Genomic DNA, 17,962 nt, shown 5'->3' with positions numbered 1-17,962 from the left:
TTGCCAGGAACAGCATTCTTCAGTCACCAGGTAAAGTAAAGGTAAAGGTACCCCTGACCATTAGGTCCAGTCGTGACCAACTCGGGGGTTGCGCACTCATCTCGCTCTATAGGCCAAGGGAGCTGGCGTTTGTCCGCAGACAGCTTCCGGGTCATGTGGCCAGCATGACTAAGCTGCTTCCGGCGAATTAGAGCAGCGCACGGAAACACCATTTACCTTCCTGCTGGTACCTATTTATCTACTTGCACTTTGATGTGCTTTCGAACTGCTAGGTTGGCAGGAGCAGGGACCGAGCAACGGGAGCTCACCCCGTCGCGGGGATTCGAACTGCCGACCTTCTGATCCTAGGCTCTGTGGTTTAACCCACAGCGCCACCTGTGTCCCTCAGTCACCTGGGTAAATAAGAATGTTTTCAAATTCCTCCTGAAAGTTAATGATAGAGATAGGCGCACCTCACTAGGTGAACCACCACCAAAAAGGCCTTGTCACAGATCAGGCAAACTGGGTGGCAACACCAACAAGGCCTCACATTATTATGTTCTTGTCACTCCTATTAAAGCTGCTCCCCAACTGAGTTTTGGGGAAATATCCTGCTGGATTCCTGAGGGTGTGTGTCTGCTCCTAAAACAAAAAAGAACCTGGTGGCACCTTAAAAGCTTAAGGCCCCATCTGCAGTATACATTTAAAGCAGCATCATACCAGTATCATAGCCTCCTCAAAAGGATCCTGGGAACTGTAGTTTGCTGAGAGTTGTTAGGTGACAACTATTCTCCTGAGCTACCATTCCAAGAGTTCTGTAGGAGGAGGGATTGGTTTTTAACCCATTCTGGGAAATGTACCTTTGTGGTGTTATGCTAGGCTTAATGTAATTTATTGTGGACTGAATCGGCATACGCATTGATCACACAACCTGTGTTAATTGGCTAACCAATGCCAAGATAATGGCCACTGGTCCCATTACCTCCTGGCAAATAGAAGGGGAAGAAATGGAGGCAGGGAGAGATTTTACTTTCTTGGGCTCCATGATCACTGCAGATGATGACAGCAGTCACAAAATTAAAAGACGCCTGCTTCTTGGGAGAAAAGCAATGACAAACCTAGACAGCATCTTTTTCCCCAGCTCTACTGGGGAAGGCAACAAAGTTCAAAACAAAAGGCTTCTAGAGCAGGGGAAAAAAACGACCGAAAGAAAACTGCAGGCAAAGCTCGGTGCTGATCCGAAAAGGCAAGGAAGAGTGAGCGCGCCACGCCAAAATTAAATGGCCCGCGGCCACACCCACCCTGGCCACAGATTGGCTGGGAGATCCCCAGCACAGAGACAGCATCTTAAAAAGCAGAGACACACCTTGCCGACAAAAGTCCATGTAGTTAAAGCTATGGTTTTCCTAATAGTGATGTATGGAAGTGAGAGCTGGACCATCAAGAAGGCTGATCACCGAAGAATTGATGCTTTTGAGTTATGGTGCTGGAGGAGAGTCCCATGGACTCCAGCACCTCTCCATTCTGAAGGAAATGAGCCCTGAGTGCTCACTAGAAGGACAGATCCTGAAGCTGAGGCTCCAATACTTTGGCCACCTCATAAGAAGAGGACTCCCTGGAAAAGACCCTGATGTTGGGAAAGATAGAGGGCACAAGGAGAACGGGACGGCAGAGGACGAGATGGTTGGACAGTGTTCTCGAAGCTACCAGCATGAGTTTGACCAAACTGCGGGAGGCAGTGGAAGACAGGAGTGCCTGGCGTGCTCTGGTCCATGGGGTCATGAAGAGTCGGACATGACTAAATGACTAAACAACAAGAAATGGCAGGATATTTGTGTCAGCAGTGAATGAATGAATGCTGCGAAATGTGTAATCATCACTGGCTGTAGTTTTCTGCATTTCCTTTCCTTCCAACCTCATTGTTTACCAGCACCACTCCAACCAAATAGCTGCACCTCAGGATAACACTTTGGCTACACACACACACACACGATTAGCCACAATCTGTGGTTTCTTGAGAAATTCTGCTGTTCGACACATTTCCCTTCAAAACAGTTTCCATCCGATTTTAAATCCTTAGCTGTGTTCACATCAGTTAAGCTGAAGTGTGTAAATTTGCTTCGTGAATAGTAATTCAGATGCTGCAGGTACAGGGAAACCAAATAGGTGATGTGCATTGAGTGAAGACATGGCCACCTCCTCCTGGTGCACCAACAACGTGCAAATACAGGGAAATGACTACTGAACATAGTCTTCAAGTCTCAAGGGACCTGAGAAGATTTGGCACCATGAAAGGCAGTCTATAAATACCAATTAATTAAAGATTATTACACGAAAGTATTAAAAGTTCCAGGAAACTCCTTGCTGCTTTAGCTGCAGCAGGCCAACATCTCTGTCCTTTAAGGTGTAGGAGAGGGATGGGAAATTTGCGGCCCTCCAGACTCCCCTGAGCCCCTGCCTGCATGGCCAATGGTAAGGGGAGGAGATGGGAGCTGTAGCCCAGTGATATCTGGAGGGCCACATGTTCTTCAGCCCGATATAAGAGCACCTCCTATTTGGCCAGCACTGGACTCCCATGGTCCCTTGGCTTTCCATTATCGTACAAGCTCTCCATCCCTGCCTCAGTATGACCCCCCCCCAAAAAAGCAGGGCAAATCTGCCCTGGATGATGATGGTAATAAAAAATGCCTTTCTGCTTTTAAAAAAAAAAATATTTTATTTTAATATAGTGCATCCCCACAGCAGCTTTAGTCGAAGAGCAATGGCTCCATGTATTTTTCTTTCCACAAGGAAAAGGAAGACGCTAGCCTTCGCCAGCTTCTCCTCCTTGCAGCGAAAAAGCACCTTTCTGCTTGTTGAAAGCACAGATTTCATCAAAGCCTCCCATCCCTCCTTCCTCATTTGTATAATGATCCTGGGGGTTTCACACAGAGGTGACAGAATTGGTTTTGCCGTTATTGCTTTCTCCTCTTTGCATGCCTTTGACACACACATGCACCCTTTGATGACCCTTTTGTTCCAGGAGGTGCAAACTTGCACCTTTTGATCTCAGGGCTGTGTGGCTTGGCTAGAGGGACTGGAACAAGGACTCTGCCTTTGCTTAAGGAAAAAAGGAGGTGATGCCTGCCCCTCTTCACACAAGCCACAAGGGCAAGGCCATTGGGTCAAATGCCAGGCTTGTGTAGTCACTCTAGGCCAGGTATAAATGAGCAGGACTGCCCTTCATGAGGGGAAGAGGGCCTTGGTGCCTGGACAAGTTGTTAACATGTATTGATCAGTCAACCAATTTTGCAATGGCAAGGAAGTGGATCTGGTATGGGCTGTTTGAAAGTGGAAGGCAGCAGACTGTGTTTTGTGGGAGGAATTTAAGGAGAAGTTGAACACTGGGCAGCCATCTGTCAAGGAAGCCAACATAGGAGGGTTCCCATATTTCAAACAGTGAAATTCCGGACACAAAAGCCGTTGAGCTTTTCTTGGCAAAGCTGTTGTGCTTTTTGGGGGGGGGGTGAGGTTTGAGCTATTTAAAAGGAATTTGGCCAAAATCCACACTTCCGACATGGGTTGCCATACATCTGGATTTTCCCGGACATTTAAGCGATTCCTACCCCGATACTGTTTCTGACAGCCGACTCCTGGCAATGTGCTGCAAATGCTTCTAGGCTACAATCCCATCAACCAGTTGGGGTTGATGGGAGTTGTAGTCCCAACATCTGGAGGGAACCACATTGCTTACTGCCCTGCCCCTCTGTAGCAACAAGATTCTTGCACTGAGCAGAAGGCTGGACTCAAGGCTGGCCCTACAGGTTGGTAGAGCAAGGTGTCTGCTCTGGTATCCTCTAGATGTGCAGCAATGTACAAATGTGCAAATGAAACAAAACAAATAAACAACACCCAACTCAGGTGACTTGTCCCAAATCCTAAAGCTCGCTAGCCAGCATCATTTCACTGTGGGGAAGTTTTTAATCAGATGAATGTTTTAAATTCTGCTTATATGTATTCACAAGCTTTACTCCTGTCTTGTTGGATTGATGACCCCCTGTGTTCTGTGTTGTATGTCTTTTATGTTTACATTGCAATGGCCATTCAATGCACACACAATGGGTAGATGGGAGAGACCAGCCCTTACTGGTAGAAAACCTGTTGTGTAGTTGGCAAGATTGTCTTTTGGGACATGGTACACCGACACCGACTCTCTGGAAAGAGAACTTCGCCGATGAATCTCTCTTCGCATCTCTGCCAAGTTCTACAGCTTGCCTTGCCTGCTTCATTAGCCCTTCTCTCTCCTTCTGCTGTTGTTTATCCAGCAAAATCTGCCTTGTGCTGTCACAAACCCTGAGGCTCATGTTGTACACTGGGCAGGAAGACATTTACCCCTAAACTCCCCAAGCTGCTTGCTTCTCCCCCCACTTCCCCACAAGAATCCTGGCCACCAGCTGCCTTGATTCCAGCAGAGATGCCCCTTTGTGCGGTGACTGAATAATCTGATTAGGAAGTGCTGTCTTCCCCGCCCCCCCCCCACATATTGCTGTTTAAAAACCAAATAAATGCTTTGCAATTGGGAAAGTGCTATCCATCTTGCTGCCTCCCACCCCTACCCGGTCGGCTTCTGCAGGGGCAGCAGGTCACAAAGCCAAGATGAGCAATACTGCCTCGAGCCCTACTGTGCGTGGCCGGCGCCTCTGTTCATAAGGAGAGATCAAAGGGAGCCATCCAGTGACAGCTTGGATGGACATAGCTCTTAGAGGGTTCTCATAAACCTATCCATCACTAAGGGGAGTGGCAGCTGCAACTGAGATGGCAGACCGATGCAAGAGTGATGCAAGATTTGTCGTGGGCCCATCCTAAATCAGGATGAATCCAGGTCATTCATTCAAGGCACCCACCCAAATAATCCTGGGAACTGTAGTTTTATTGCCCACAAAGCTACAATTCCCAGCACCCACAAAGTTTTCAGGGCACATGTTCTGCTTTATTTCCAGCTGGTGCAACTCCTTAAAGCTGCCTGCTGGAATCAGTAACTTTGTATACCACAACTGTTCCATTTGAGAGGGCTGTGTGGTACCACTTTTGCTGAGCTGCGGCCCAAGGGTGCCTTTTCAGAGGGCAATAATGCTACAACATATACAGCATTGTAGGACAACTAATAAAGCAGAATGCTGTGTGGATGCTCCAGTATAAATCCACCACAAATGCACTATGATTGTGCCAATAATATGTTGCAGAACTCCTCCAACCCAACTCCCAGTCTAGAAGGGTTGCTTTTTAAAATATTTACATATTTACAGTTATTTCCCTCCTTTCCTTCAAGGAGCTCAAGGTGGTGTACGTGGTTCTCCCAATTTAATCCCAAGCACCTGCAAGATCCTGCCCTGCTTTTGCCATCTTGGGGAAGCTCGTCCCCTCCTTCTGAGTGAGCTGATATTCCCCACTGACCCTGGGGCAAAGGAGGCACTGGAAGAGATGGGTGAGCTTGCTGCCTTTTGGGGGTTCCTATACCTTTAAGGCAGAGGATGGGAGCTGGGAAAGGGAGGGCGGTCCCCCTCCCCCAGCAAGCCCCGCCTCCGATTTTGCCTTTGAATTTATTTCATCCCATTGTGTAGCCTGGAGATCCCAGCCTGGGAAGCAGAGAGATCTTTGGCTTTGGGAAGGTAGAGGGAAACAGCACGGATCCTGCTCTCCAACAAGTTTGCATCATCTTTCTTTTCTTTGCAAGAAGAAGAAAAGCACCAGAGCCAGGTTGGAGGGAGAGAAGGTGTGTCTACTTTGGAGGAGATGGTGGTTAATTTTTAGCATTTGTTGATGGGAGGACCCTGGGGTGGCAGTGTCTGCGTATAGTAGGCATCCCACCCACCCCCATTGCCGTTTGGCCAGGATTCTGGGGGATGGGGTGGGGGGCAAATGCAACAGGGCAGAGGTGTGTCTGTGTGAGAGAGGGTTGGGAGGGATTGTTTTTAGCATTTGATTTTAGTATTTTTAATATATGCTCTTATTGTTCTGTGTCAACCGCTTGGAAGTTTTGATGATTAAACGGTATATACATCTAATTGAATGAATGAATAAAAACAAAAGGTCATTATGTTATGATGTGTGGACTGGCCCTAAGGGGTCAAGATCTAGTCTTGCAGTAGAACTGGCATGTTAGAATCCTGAGGGTGTAGCATGAACTGTGGAATGATTCCTTTTTCTATCATCTATTTTTCTATCATCTATCTATCTATCCATCCATCATCTAATTTATTTATTTATTTACTTACACTTGGTTGCTACCTTTCTTCCATGCAGAGCCTCTGCTTTCCAATTGGTCTCTCATCCAGGCACTGACTAGACCCCCGACTTGCTTAGCTTCATCCGAGTAGGGACTGAACCATTAAAATGGTTCATTAAAAGTTAACACAGCAGGAAGAAAGATTTTTAACTCCCCCTTCTCCCTGTTGAGCTAATTTTTTACTTGCAGGGAAATTTTATTGGTCTGCTTGCTTTCAAAGCCCGCCCTGCAGAGCATTCCAGAGTGGTTGCCCCCACCTCTTGTCCAAAGTGGTACATGCCATTCTGCCACCTTAGAACCTGAGCATCTTGTTCCCCTTTTGCTCTGTGATATGTTTAGACCAGGTTGGATATTGGCTAAAGAAGGTGGGGATGTGGTATTTGGGTGATGGGCATGTTTGTGCTTGTGCACAAAGGAAGGCCTTAGAAACTAGGAATCCATGAGCGGTGTTTTGATGCGTAGCCGTGACCTGGAGTTTTGAGCCTTCAAAAATGTTTCATGTGGTCCTCATAAGCTTCTTCCACCAGCCTGCCACATTGACATTCAGGGTGATTATTGCAGAATGATAAAAACGTAACCTCGCTTTTTTAACCTATTGAGTTTGCTTCTGGGCAGATCAGAGTCTCAGGCTGGTGCCCCCAGCAGGGATAACATAGCACTGTGAATCAGAAAGCCTCCAGTTCAAACTGCACCTCTACAGTGAACACAGTAAGTGGTAAAGTATCTGCTTTACATGCAGAATGTCCAGGTCCAATCCCTGGCATCTCTAGGTAGGGCTTGTACAATCTCCCCATCTGAAACCCCGGAGAGCTGCTGCCTGTCAGTGTGGGCAGTACTGAGCTAGATGGACAGTGATCTGACCTAGTCAGTATAAGACAGCTTTCTCAGTTCCTATGTATGTTCCCCTATGTCCTCTAATGGTTGTTGGCATCCGCCTGTCTCGAGAGGCAATAGAGTGCCTTCAGGAGGTGAAATCAAATCACTGCATTAGCAAGTGACCTCCCTGGGTTGCAAGCCTGGGCAGTGTGGGTGTGGAGGTCCTGGGCCTCCCAGACGGCTCTTGGCCTTGCTGATCTAGTCCAAACAGAAGCCGTGTGCCATGGATATTGGCCTGCTCCATGTTCCCTAGGCTTGGCAGAAGATCAGGAAGACCACCTTCCTCCATCGTGTGACTCTTCAAAGGAGCAGAACAGAGTGTCAGTGAGGGGGTGGGTCAGACATAGCTCAGTGCAGAAGGTTGCAGGTTCAATCCCTGGCATCTTCAGACAGGACTAGGAGAGACTTGCTGAAACCCTGGAGAGCTGCTGCATGTCAGTGTAGACTGTACTGAGCTAAATGGATCAAACGTCTGACTCTCAATGAGGCAGCTTCTCATGTTTCTACCCTCCCCACCTCACCAATGCTCATAAATGGCCTAAGAAAAAGGCATAGGAATATGCCTTATGCCAGGCCAGACTGTTTGGCCAACTGGCCCAGAACTGCTTGCTCTATCTGGCAGCATTTCTCCAGGGCCCTGGGCAGGGGTCTTTCCTGCCACCTGTGATCCTTTTAACCTAAACCTTCTGCATGTAAAGCATATCCTGTTCTACTGATCAGTGGTCCCTATTAGATCTCTTAGCCTCAATTCCCACATTTGTCAATATTATTATTAATTTCTTACCTGCCTTTCACCACGAGGTTGCAGAGTGAGTTGCAGCAACTGAAGAATACAGTATTAAACTCAGTTAAAACTATTTACATATATGGAAATAATAATGCTGACTTACCTTACAGGGTTATTGTAAGGATACATGAAGACCCTTGAACACGCAGTGCTGAGCCCCAGGAGATAGTTTAATATGGCAACCTTTCTAGTGCTAAGTAGTTCTTGGTTGGGTTGGAACGTCAGTTGGGAACGTCATCTCTGCCACCTTGATCTTTGTGGAAGGAAGGAAGGCTGAAATTAACAGCAGCTGCCTTAACCAGCTGCTCCGATAGAAATGAAATGGTGACACTTAAAGAGAGTTTTGAGGATGGAATGGCTCAGGTGGGCTTCATTCGCTGAAGCCGGTACTGTCCTCCAGGTTGAGGCTCCCGAGGGTAAATGTGTCCAGTTTGTACACCCAGAAGTTTGGCATAGTTTGGCATTTATGTAGCCATTACTGGTGAACCTGTGGTTCAGAACTGACATACTGAGTGACTGGTTTGAACTGTTTTGGCAACTTTATTGACATTCTGAGTGACTGGTTTGAACTGTTTTGGCAACTTTAGTGTTTTAACAACCCAAATCCTAAAAAAGAACCTAGAGCAAGCTTACATGAAGTGCTGCATAATGCTTGTATAACTATATAGTAATCCATGTTAAGAGATTGTGAACACTGTCCTAGGGCTGGTAATTGATTTGTAATCCTTGCATTCCAAATCTACTGTATATAGTCCTCTCTCCAAAGAGCTCATGGTGGCATACATTGACCTTCCTTTTCTCTCTCTTTATGGCAACCCTGTGAGGTAGGAACATAGGAGGCTGCCTTAATGCCAGCTCAGGCTATTGGCCTATGGAGCTCAGTATTGTCTCTGCTGGCTGGCAGCTGCTCTTCGGGGTTTCAGAGAGAATTCTCCCAGCCCTCCCTGAAGATCCCAGGGGTTGAACCTGGGACCTTCTGCATAGAAAACACAATACTCTACCACTGAACTACATACAGCCCTTTAAATGGGAAGGTGAGCTTTGCAAGAGTGAGGACCTGAATTCTGGTTTGCCTGCTCTCTGACCACTACACTACACTATACCACACTGGCACGCTCATCAGTTTCTTCCCATTTTGCTCTTGTGGAGGAACGTTACTAGGCAGATTTTATTCTCTCTAAGCAAACTGTGCAGTGTTCTAATAATTACCTCTTTCCTTCATCACCAGCCAGGATCATTCGCATTTGGAGTTGTGTTGGAAATGACCCCTCGGGATTCTCCCAGTGCCATCCTGGGCGCTTGGGAGCTCCTCTTCCTCCTTGTTGCCCCTCTCTCCGGCCAGCTGTGCCCAGTGCCTTGCGAGTGCTCAGAACCGGCCCGCACCGTGAAGTGTGTCCAGAAAGAGCTGACTTCCATCCCAGCTGGTATTCCTGGATATACCCGCAACCTCTTCATAACCGGCAACCAGATCGCCCACATCGGCAGCCAGGATTTCAAGGGGCTGCCAAATTTGGTCACGCTGTCTCTGGCCAGCAATAGGTAAAGCTCGCTAGAAGCTGGGGAGCAGTGCTCAAAAGAAAGTGGAACCAGAGGAGGACACACACACACACAGGAACGTAAGAAGCTACCATATACCAAATCAGAACATAGGCCCATCTTGTCTGCACTGACTGGCAGCTCTCCAGGGTTTCAGATAGGGTTCTCTCCCAGCTCTATCAGGAGATACCGGGCATAGAGAACTAGGAACTTCTGCATGCAAAGCAGATGCTCAACTGCTGAACTTCCCCTACCCACTTTTTTTAGAAGGCAATGGAGTTCATACTGTGTTTGAAATTAAGGAACTCAACAGAGGAAATGAGGATGTGGAGCAGCGGTTCTCAACCTGTGGGTCCCCAGATGTTGTTGGACTACAACTCCCATCATCCCTGAGCTCTGGCCTTGCTAGCTAGGGGTGATGGGAGTTGTAGTTCAACAACATCTGGGGACCTACAGGTTGAGAAAGGCTGAGTGGAGAGTTGTTACGATGCCCCATCTCCCCTCACGGAGCTGCAATTCCCAGAGTGGCTTATGAAATCAATCCCTCTTCCCAAGGAACTCTGGGAAATTTAGCTCTGTGAGCTGTAAATGTTTATAATGTACAAAGCAGGTGGGACCACTGAGTGAGAGCTTTTAATACAAATATATAAATATGTAGATGTCGTCTCAGAAAAGGTATTCTCCCTTCTCTCACAACAGCTTCTTCCACCATAGCACCTTGTGTACACACACACCCCACCTAAAAATAAAGTATGGCTTTTGATTTACAACTATTGCTTCTGTTCTTATTCAAATGTTATGCCCATATATCCCCTGACCAGGGGTGTGCCCCATTGAAGTCACTGGGGCTTACTTCTGAGTAGACTTATGTAAGATTGCACTGCTGATTTTGAATAGACAAGTTTCGTGAGAAGTTTTTCTCCTCTCATAATACGAGAACCCAGGGCCATCCAGTGAAGCTGAATATCGGGAGATTCAGGACAGGAAAAATAGAGTATCTGTTGCAGTCTTCTGTAGCTTTCACCCGGAGTCAGTGTTCCCTGGTCTGTGCTTACATGTCCTGCCACCTTTGCTGTGGAGATAACAGGCATTACCATGGCAACAGGCTTGTCGGAGACTGCAATTAAAGCTCTAGACTGATGCTCTGGTGCCCTGCCTCCTTTTCATTGGTGGCAGGGAGTATAAGGGGCAACCAAACTCACTGACTTCTGAGGTCTTTATATCAGAGGCACGAGGGCTCTGCAACCATCCAGGAGGCTGGCTGGGATAGCTGCAGTGCCTGCCAAAAGCTTAGGTCTGAGTGCAAAGGGGCCATGGATATGAGCCTTTTTAAAAGGATAACAGGCTCTTCCATAGGACTCTCCAGTGGAACTGGAAGCCAACAGCTCTCAGGAACATTATTATTATTTTTCCATTTATATCCTACACTTCCTCATAAAGAAGCCCAGGCAGCAAACACATTACTAATAAAAACATTTTCAAAAGCACTCTAAAAACAGTTTAAAAGCATTCTTTCAACCAATGATTTCAAGGTAGCCAGAAACTGGACCTTCCAGTTTTTAACCTCCTGAAAGGCAATTAACGTAGGAGACAGATGCACTGCACCAGGGAGGGCATTCTGTATTGGGGAGCCACCACTGAAAAGGCCCTGTCATGTGTCAGGCAGCTCCTAGTGGCAGCACCACCACCAATAAGGCCTCACCTCCTGATTGTAGGATCTGCGATGACTGACATTGGGGAAGGTGCTCTTTTAGGAACATTGGTCCCCACAACCAGATATATCCTTCTGAAATTAAATAATATTATTTTTTTATTTTTACATCTAATCCCACCTCTAAAAAGAGCAATCAAACTTCATTATTGAATAAACAGGAATGTTATTTATTTGCCACTTAATGCCAAAATAGGGTTATAACTGGTATAGAAGTATAAAAACCAAACACAAGCAATGAAGTAGAAACATCCATCATCGAAGTAAAACAATTAAAGCACACAGTAAAGTGATCCTGTTAAAACATCTATAATTAAAATATGCTCAAATACAATCCCATTAAAACAAGGACTTGGGCCAAGAAATAAAGGGAAGGCCCATCTGCTCAATCTACGTTCCTGTTGATCCACTTTTCTACATGCAATGAGTTTTTAATGTGACAGATCACTAATATATGATACCGTCTTCACTTTGCTGTATAAGGTGATGCAGCCCGCAATTCTCACTTTGCTTTGAAATGAGGCACAGCGAAATATCTCAACCAAAACTTTTCCAAAGTGAATTGTTTTAAATTATTTTTGGCAGCTGAATCACATCCAGCTCCCCAGCTCTGGAAAGCTAGGAATACCCACCCAAGATCTCATCAGAAGTCAGATGGTTCTGTGAGATCTTGTGAGAGCATCCCAGAACTGGTGCACCAATAATAATAATAATAATAATAATAATAATAATAATAATAATAATAATAATTCATTAGTTATATGCCACCCATCTGACTGGGTTGCCTCAGCCACTCTAGACAGCTTCCAATAAATTAAACACATTGAGCACAGTAAAACACTAAAAACTTCCCTATGCAGGGCTACCTTTGCTTGCCGCCCCCCCCCCCCCCCAGCAAGGTAGAGAGCTTAGAAGATCATTTTACACTGGTCCTCAGAGTGTTATCATTGAGATGTTATTACTGAATGATTTAGGTTTGGTCTTTCCTCTCTCTCTCTCTCTCTCTCTCTCTCTCTCTCTCTCTCTCTCTCTCTCTCTCTCCAGGATTAACACCATAGAGTCACAGGCCTTCTCTACTCTCCAAAGCCTGCGTTACTTGGACCTGAGTCATAATCTTTTGGCTGCCATCCACCCCAATGCTTTCAACGCTAGGAACAACTCCATCCGAGAGCTGAACCTCAGCCACTCGCTATGCAACTCCTCCGCCATCCGCCCTGTGGCGAATGCCCTGGCCCAGGGGGGCTTCCAGAACCTCTCCAGGCTGGAACTCCCCAGCAATGAAATTGTCTACTTGCCAGGTGGCATGTTCTCCACGCTCTCCAAGCTCGAGCATTTAGACTTGAGGAATAATTCCTTGGTGGACATCAAGAACTCCACCTTTGTTGGCCTTGATCTTAAGTACCTTGATTTGACCTCGAATTCCTTCAAGACCCTGAGGAGAGAAGCGTTGTCTGCCCTCAGGAGGCAATCGCACCTCCGCCTCTTCCTGAAGGACAACCCCTTTGTATGCAACTGCGACATAGAAGACCTGGTGAACTGGCTGAACCAGAGCCGGCTGGTGGTGGATGTGGAGAAGTTAGCTTGTGCCTTCCCACAGGAACTGAAAAATGCCTCCCTGGTGGAATTGGCTGGGGCAGATCTGGAGTGCCACACCAGCCAGCATGGCGAAAATGTTCTTCAGACATCCTACGCGGCTTTAGGTGCAGTCCTAGGAGTCATTGGTGTCATCTTCCTCTTTGTGCTTTACTTGAACCGTAAGGGTATCAAGACATGGATGAACAGCATGAGGGATACCTGCCAAAGTCTGATGGAGGAGTATCAGTATCGCTATGAAATAGACTCCGATCGCCACATCACGCAGGTTTCGGCACTGGATGTATAATGCTGTTGATAACTTTAGGGGGGGGGGCTTTCCAATGTTCCTTTGCTGTGTCTATCAGGCACCCTGAACTGATGGCACCCATAGTTTTTGGAAGTGGGCTGTTTAGAAATGCCTTCTCTGCCGTTGAAAACCCAAGCCAATTAAGATGGAGAGACCTGTGGATCCAAACTCTGGGTGTGGCCTCAAAGAGCCTCCTTTTATATTCATCCTTAACATTCTGCAGGTGGTTTGGCTAATTTGAAACGCAAAAGGAAGAGCATATCGCAGTTCTAGGAGCCAGCTCTGCAGAGAACGGAAAGATGTCACCATTCTGATGGGATGTGCTGTCACCAAAACGTTTAGCCTCCTGGAGGACCAGGAGTCTGGAATCTTATCCTGTTGAGTCTTAAATATTCTGGGGAGTCTATTTTTGTCCTGTTTCAACAGGATCAGTTATCTGTCTTGCTCATTGAGTAACAGGTCCATGAGATGGTGTGGTGCTTATGTCAGACATGGCCAAATAACTTTGGTCTTCATAAAGGACCTCTCTCAGCAACTGCACCGCTTCTGAGGACACATGGGGGAATGCTATGGTGGTATGCTTGGTCAAAGGGCCCAAACTTCCAGCATGCTAAGAATAAGCATGCTTGAGGGAAGACTAGCTTAGAATCATATAGTTGGAAAGGACCTTGAAGGTCATCTGGTTCAATCCCTACTCAGTGCTGGATGCAACTACAGCATCCCTGGCAGATAGTCATCCAGCTCTGCTTAAATACCTTCGGTGAAGGACAGCCCACCACAGTCTGTTCCACTATGAAAAAGCTCTGTTGGGTATTTTCTCCCGACGTCAAGCTGAAATTTGCTTCCCTGCCTTCTCTGCCCATTGTTTCTCACCTCTCTGCCATACAATTTTTCCATGTGCAAAGAACTTGTGACAGCATTAAATCTTGCCATTGTCTTACCCTTCACCTTCATTCTCCAATAGTACAGTTATAGGAGAGCTGCTATACATTCTTTTTCTGAGCATAGACATCAGCCTGTGGCAAACTCCGCAGCATTATTCCACTGAACAGAGGCATCTTATTTGTCTCTTCCTTCTTAACTAGAAACTGGTAGGTCTGTTCTTCTCCTTGCTGGTATCAGTAGAGTGCTCATCAGAAATCAAGCAGGGGCTCTTCACTGGGATTTGGAATAGTGTTGGCAAACTCCACAACAATGCTGCTAAATTCAAGAGTACATTCTCTGTCCCACCCTTGGGTCTTCTGAACAAAAACAGTGCCTGGTGCAAAGAGCTGACTTTGATCATGGTTGAGAGCATTTGCTTTGAGCTGGCATTCCTTTTGTTTTCAAACCCAGCTCAGCCAAAAAATCAGCTGTGTGGCCTCAGAGACACTGTCCTCTCTTAGCTTGGTCAGCAACGTGGTGATGTGAACAATAGCCATGGCAATGATAATGGTCCACCTACCTTACAGGGTCATTGTAAGAACTACTGAGAAGTGTATATATGCCAAGTGTTTTATTTCCTGCAGTGGCCTTTGTAGATAGCGATGGGGAACTTGTAACCTGTAGGGATGTAGCAACCTTTTTCCAACTCCCATCAGCTCCAGCCTGGTTGGCCAATGGCCAGAGATGATGGGAGGTGAAGTCCAACATCTTAAGAGCTGCAGCTTCTTCCTCCCAATCATAGAACCATTTTGAAGGGCAGTGGGAAACTCTTGAAAAGTACTTGCAAGTTTGAGCTTAAGTAACAGAAATTTCACTGAAGTTAACAGGGAGTAAACATAGAGAGAGTTGCAGCCAAAGTTATGCAACACTTATCTCCTTTCCCCAGGAGTTCTAAGGAGGAATAAATACATTTTCTCCTGCTGGTCTTAAGCATATAGCTGTTTGCCCCCCCCCCCCGATGTATTGCATTTAAGGGCAATAATTTCAAAATTAGAACACTCTAGGATATTTTCAACATGTCCACAAACGATTGTAGGAGGACACAACTCAAAAAATAAAATGCAAGTTTGTCCTTACAGGGAAATATTACTTTGTTCTGGTTTTCAGTACTTAACACAGTGCCTGCTGTTGTGACAGACAGACACCAACGATGGTGCAATTTTATTACTCTTCTTCTGATACCAGGAGGGGAGACAAAATATTGACAATCACAAAGCATAAAGCATTTCAACTAATGCAACAAATATTTAACAAACAAACAAAAAACCGAGGCAAGACTTGTTTCAGTGATTAAAGCAAGAGAAGAAGAGTTTGTATTTGATATCCCGCTTTATCACTACCCTAAGGAGTCTCAAAGCGGCTAACATTCTCCTTTCCCTTCCTCCCCCACAACAAACACTCTGTGAGGTGAGTGGGGCTGAGACTTCAAGAAGTGTGACTAGCCCAAGGTCACCCAGCAGCTGCATGTGGAGGAGCAGGGAAGCGAACCTGGTTCACCAGATTACGAGTCCACCGCTCTTAACCACTACACCACACTGGTTCTCAGTGATTATGGACCACAAAGAGAGAACAGCACCAAAACCCGCAGCCCCTGCAATAACTCCACCCACTTAACATTTTTGTATAGCAATACGTTTGGCAGTGCAGTGACATTACACCCATTTTCTAAACCACTTCGCTGGGCGCTGCTAGCGCAGGTGGAGAAATCCACAACACAGCAGTATCACATCATGTGTTCTCTCTCATGTTAACAGTGGGAGGGGGGATGTAGGGTCTGCATCAGCATCTCCTTTGGCAATGGCCTTTGACTGAGTGCAAGCTTGAGTTCAAATGGCTCATTTAGATTTTCTCATGTTACGCAACCACTTTTGTTCAGGAAAGGATTTTGTTCACAAAGCTTTGTTTTGCCAAAACTTCCGTCTTTCAGCCGCTTCAGTTTGGTCCTCCTCAGACATGTCCACCAGTGGCATTGCTTTCACGTTAGAAAGGGACTCATGGATTATTTTTTCACCTTCCTGCGTCTCTCTGTAGCATTTCTTATTGTCCATGTTTTGGAACTCCTCCAACTCCCAAGGCCTTTGCCTTGGCATTCTCACATGCTTGAGGCAAGTAGCTAGCTCTGCCACACGGGTTCCAAAACTCTGGTCTCACAAGTCCCCTTTTTCACACAATGCAGCATTCTCAGGGTGTCCTCTGTGGTTAGCGCTGCGACATGCAAGTTATTCGTGGTGGAAATCTGGTCGGTGAGTGTGGCTGGTTCATGAAAGTGAGTAGCAAATATTTAAAAAGCTATTTTGCTGGCAATAAATTCTGAGTTCGCCCATGCCAATCCAAACCCATCATACGTAAGATGTTTCTTTCCCAAGCTCATTGATGATTAGCATAAAGTGTTCGGTTGCAATCCTGGCAGATGTAGGTGGATTTCCCTTCCATGTTTGATGAAGGTGTGTCCCCCCCCCCCCGTGCCGCCCTGCAGTTCCCCTGCCGTACTATAGCCCCCCGTGCCACTCACTGCCCTTGCTGTTCTTTGCTACTGCATGCTACCATCTTATCCCCAGAACTCACGAAAACAGACTTCCAAAGGGACCAAGAAGTGAATGTAGTAAAAAAAAAAAAAAGACAACAGAAGTAGTGTACATAGTTTATGATGAAACTTCAGCAGACAATGTCATTTGGGTAAGTTCATAAGGATATTGTCCAGCCTGCCTTAAAAAAACAACACCCCAAACCCTGCAGAAACCTGACCAGCCTTTAGACCTACATAGCAATAGTAAGGAACCTCCCTTCTCAGAAGAAAAACAAATAGGGTGAAATAGAGCAGGAAAAAGTTTTCAAATCCAACATAAGAAGAAAATTGAGGATCAGCTTCTCCCCCCCCCCCCCCACTTCTAGATGACCAAAGAGGGGACCTCAGCTCCTGCTACCAATGCAAAATCATTGCTGTGCTGAATCTTAAATTGTGGGTTGGTGTTTTTTGTCAAAATGCAAACAAGGTCCATTTTGCTTTTGAAATAAGGCACTGGACTTCAGTCCCATACCTCGAGACAAGTGAAAAAGCCCCAGAAGGAAACAGCTTTTTGGAAAAGCACCTGCCTTTCCCCCTCACTTATTTCCCTTCTCATGGGAGGATCAATTTTAAAGGCCTAGTTGCCCCCAAAAGCCCACTTAGACCCAGGAGACTTGCTCCTCACAGGAAGCAACATTTGTTCTCTACTTAAAACGCTAAGTTGGATTCTGTGCCCAGTGGGGTTTAGACAATGCTATGTGTCTTGTGTGTGACCATCAGAGGCATCAGGGCCTTGCATTTCATTCTGTTATGTTTTGGAGGAAACAGCTCCCAACATGGGGTCAAGCCTTCATCATTGTTGCTGCCACCACACTCCTTTTTCAGTAGTGAGATGTGTTGAGGGGATGCATAGAAATGGGGAGGGGGCATTGCTGAGAAGAGGAGGCACTGCTGAGAGGTAGAGTACATGCCTTGAATGCAGAAGCCCCCTAGGTTTATGGTTAGGTGGACCAACTATCAGAATGCACAAGGCAGCTTCAGAAATTCTTCATGTGGTGAAAGAATCATATGCTCACTTGTACATTTTTTTCCTCTGGGCAAACAGTGAATAATGTTCCCATCCCACCATGAATTTGAATTTGCCCCTTTAGAAGCATTTATACATTTATAACTTATTTCTCTTTTTCAAGAAAAAAGCAATGTATAAAAAAGTATTAAATTAAAACCAACATTGTAAAATCCCTACATTGTTCTTTGGTACAAACAATGGAAATAAATGAAATAATAGAATTTAGAGGCCTCAATTTTGTGTGGAAAGCTTTGAAAGGTTAAAAGAAAGCTTTTTATAATGTGTTGATAGAAATGATAGGAGGCAGATCATGGCCTCCCTGCTACTTAACAGGTGGAAAGAAATTTTATCCCCTCTATGGCCCAGTTCAGATGTCACAGTCCTGCCCTCCAATCCATGGTTTGGAAGATCAGCAATACCGCAGCAT

The 17,962-nt window shown here is 46.0% G+C and overlaps 1 protein-coding gene across 3 annotated transcripts; it reads left to right on the top strand.

The window, feature by feature from the left end:
* The first annotated feature begins 4,498 nt into the window (after window positions 1-4,498).
* LOC310768840 (trophoblast glycoprotein-like) lies at window positions 4,499-14,917 on the top strand. Of its 3 annotated transcripts, XM_083627692.1 has the most exons (4): window positions 4,499-5,731; window positions 8,736-8,941; window positions 9,136-9,446; window positions 12,199-14,917. In XM_083627692.1, exons 3-4 carry the CDS (start codon window positions 9,169-9,171, stop codon window positions 13,034-13,036), a joined length of 1,116 nt encoding a protein of 371 aa, XP_083483818.1. In that variant the 5' UTR covers window positions 4,499-5,731; window positions 8,736-8,941; window positions 9,136-9,168; the 3' UTR covers window positions 13,037-14,917. The 3 variants fall into 3 exon arrangements, with proteins under 3 accessions (XP_083483818.1, XP_083483817.1, XP_083483816.1); XM_083627691.1 differs by lacking the exon at window positions 8,736-8,941 and having other exon boundaries at window positions 9,140-9,446; XM_083627690.1 differs by lacking the exon at window positions 8,736-8,941 and having other exon boundaries at window positions 4,500-5,731.
* Window positions 14,918-17,962: the final 3,045 nt, after the last annotated feature.

This window comes from Podarcis filfolensis (assembly GCF_964270895.1).
Source record: "Podarcis filfolensis genome assembly, chromosome: 8".
Classification (NCBI taxonomy): Eukaryota; Metazoa; Chordata; class Lepidosauria; order Squamata; family Lacertidae; genus Podarcis; species Podarcis filfolensis.
This window is presented reverse-complemented; position numbering and strand designations above follow the sequence as displayed.

What these genes read in the sequence shown, in the direction of transcription:
- LOC310768840 (XM_083627691.1), top strand. Translation starts at nt 9,169, where the DNA reads ATGACCCCTCGGGATTCTCCCAGTGCCATCCTGGGCGCTTGGGAGCTC. An exon ending in CTGTCTCTGGCCAGCAATAG is followed by an intron (nt 9,447 to 12,198) that starts GTAAAGCTCGCT and finishes CTCTCTCTCCAG; the next exon opens with GATTAACACCATAGAGTCAC.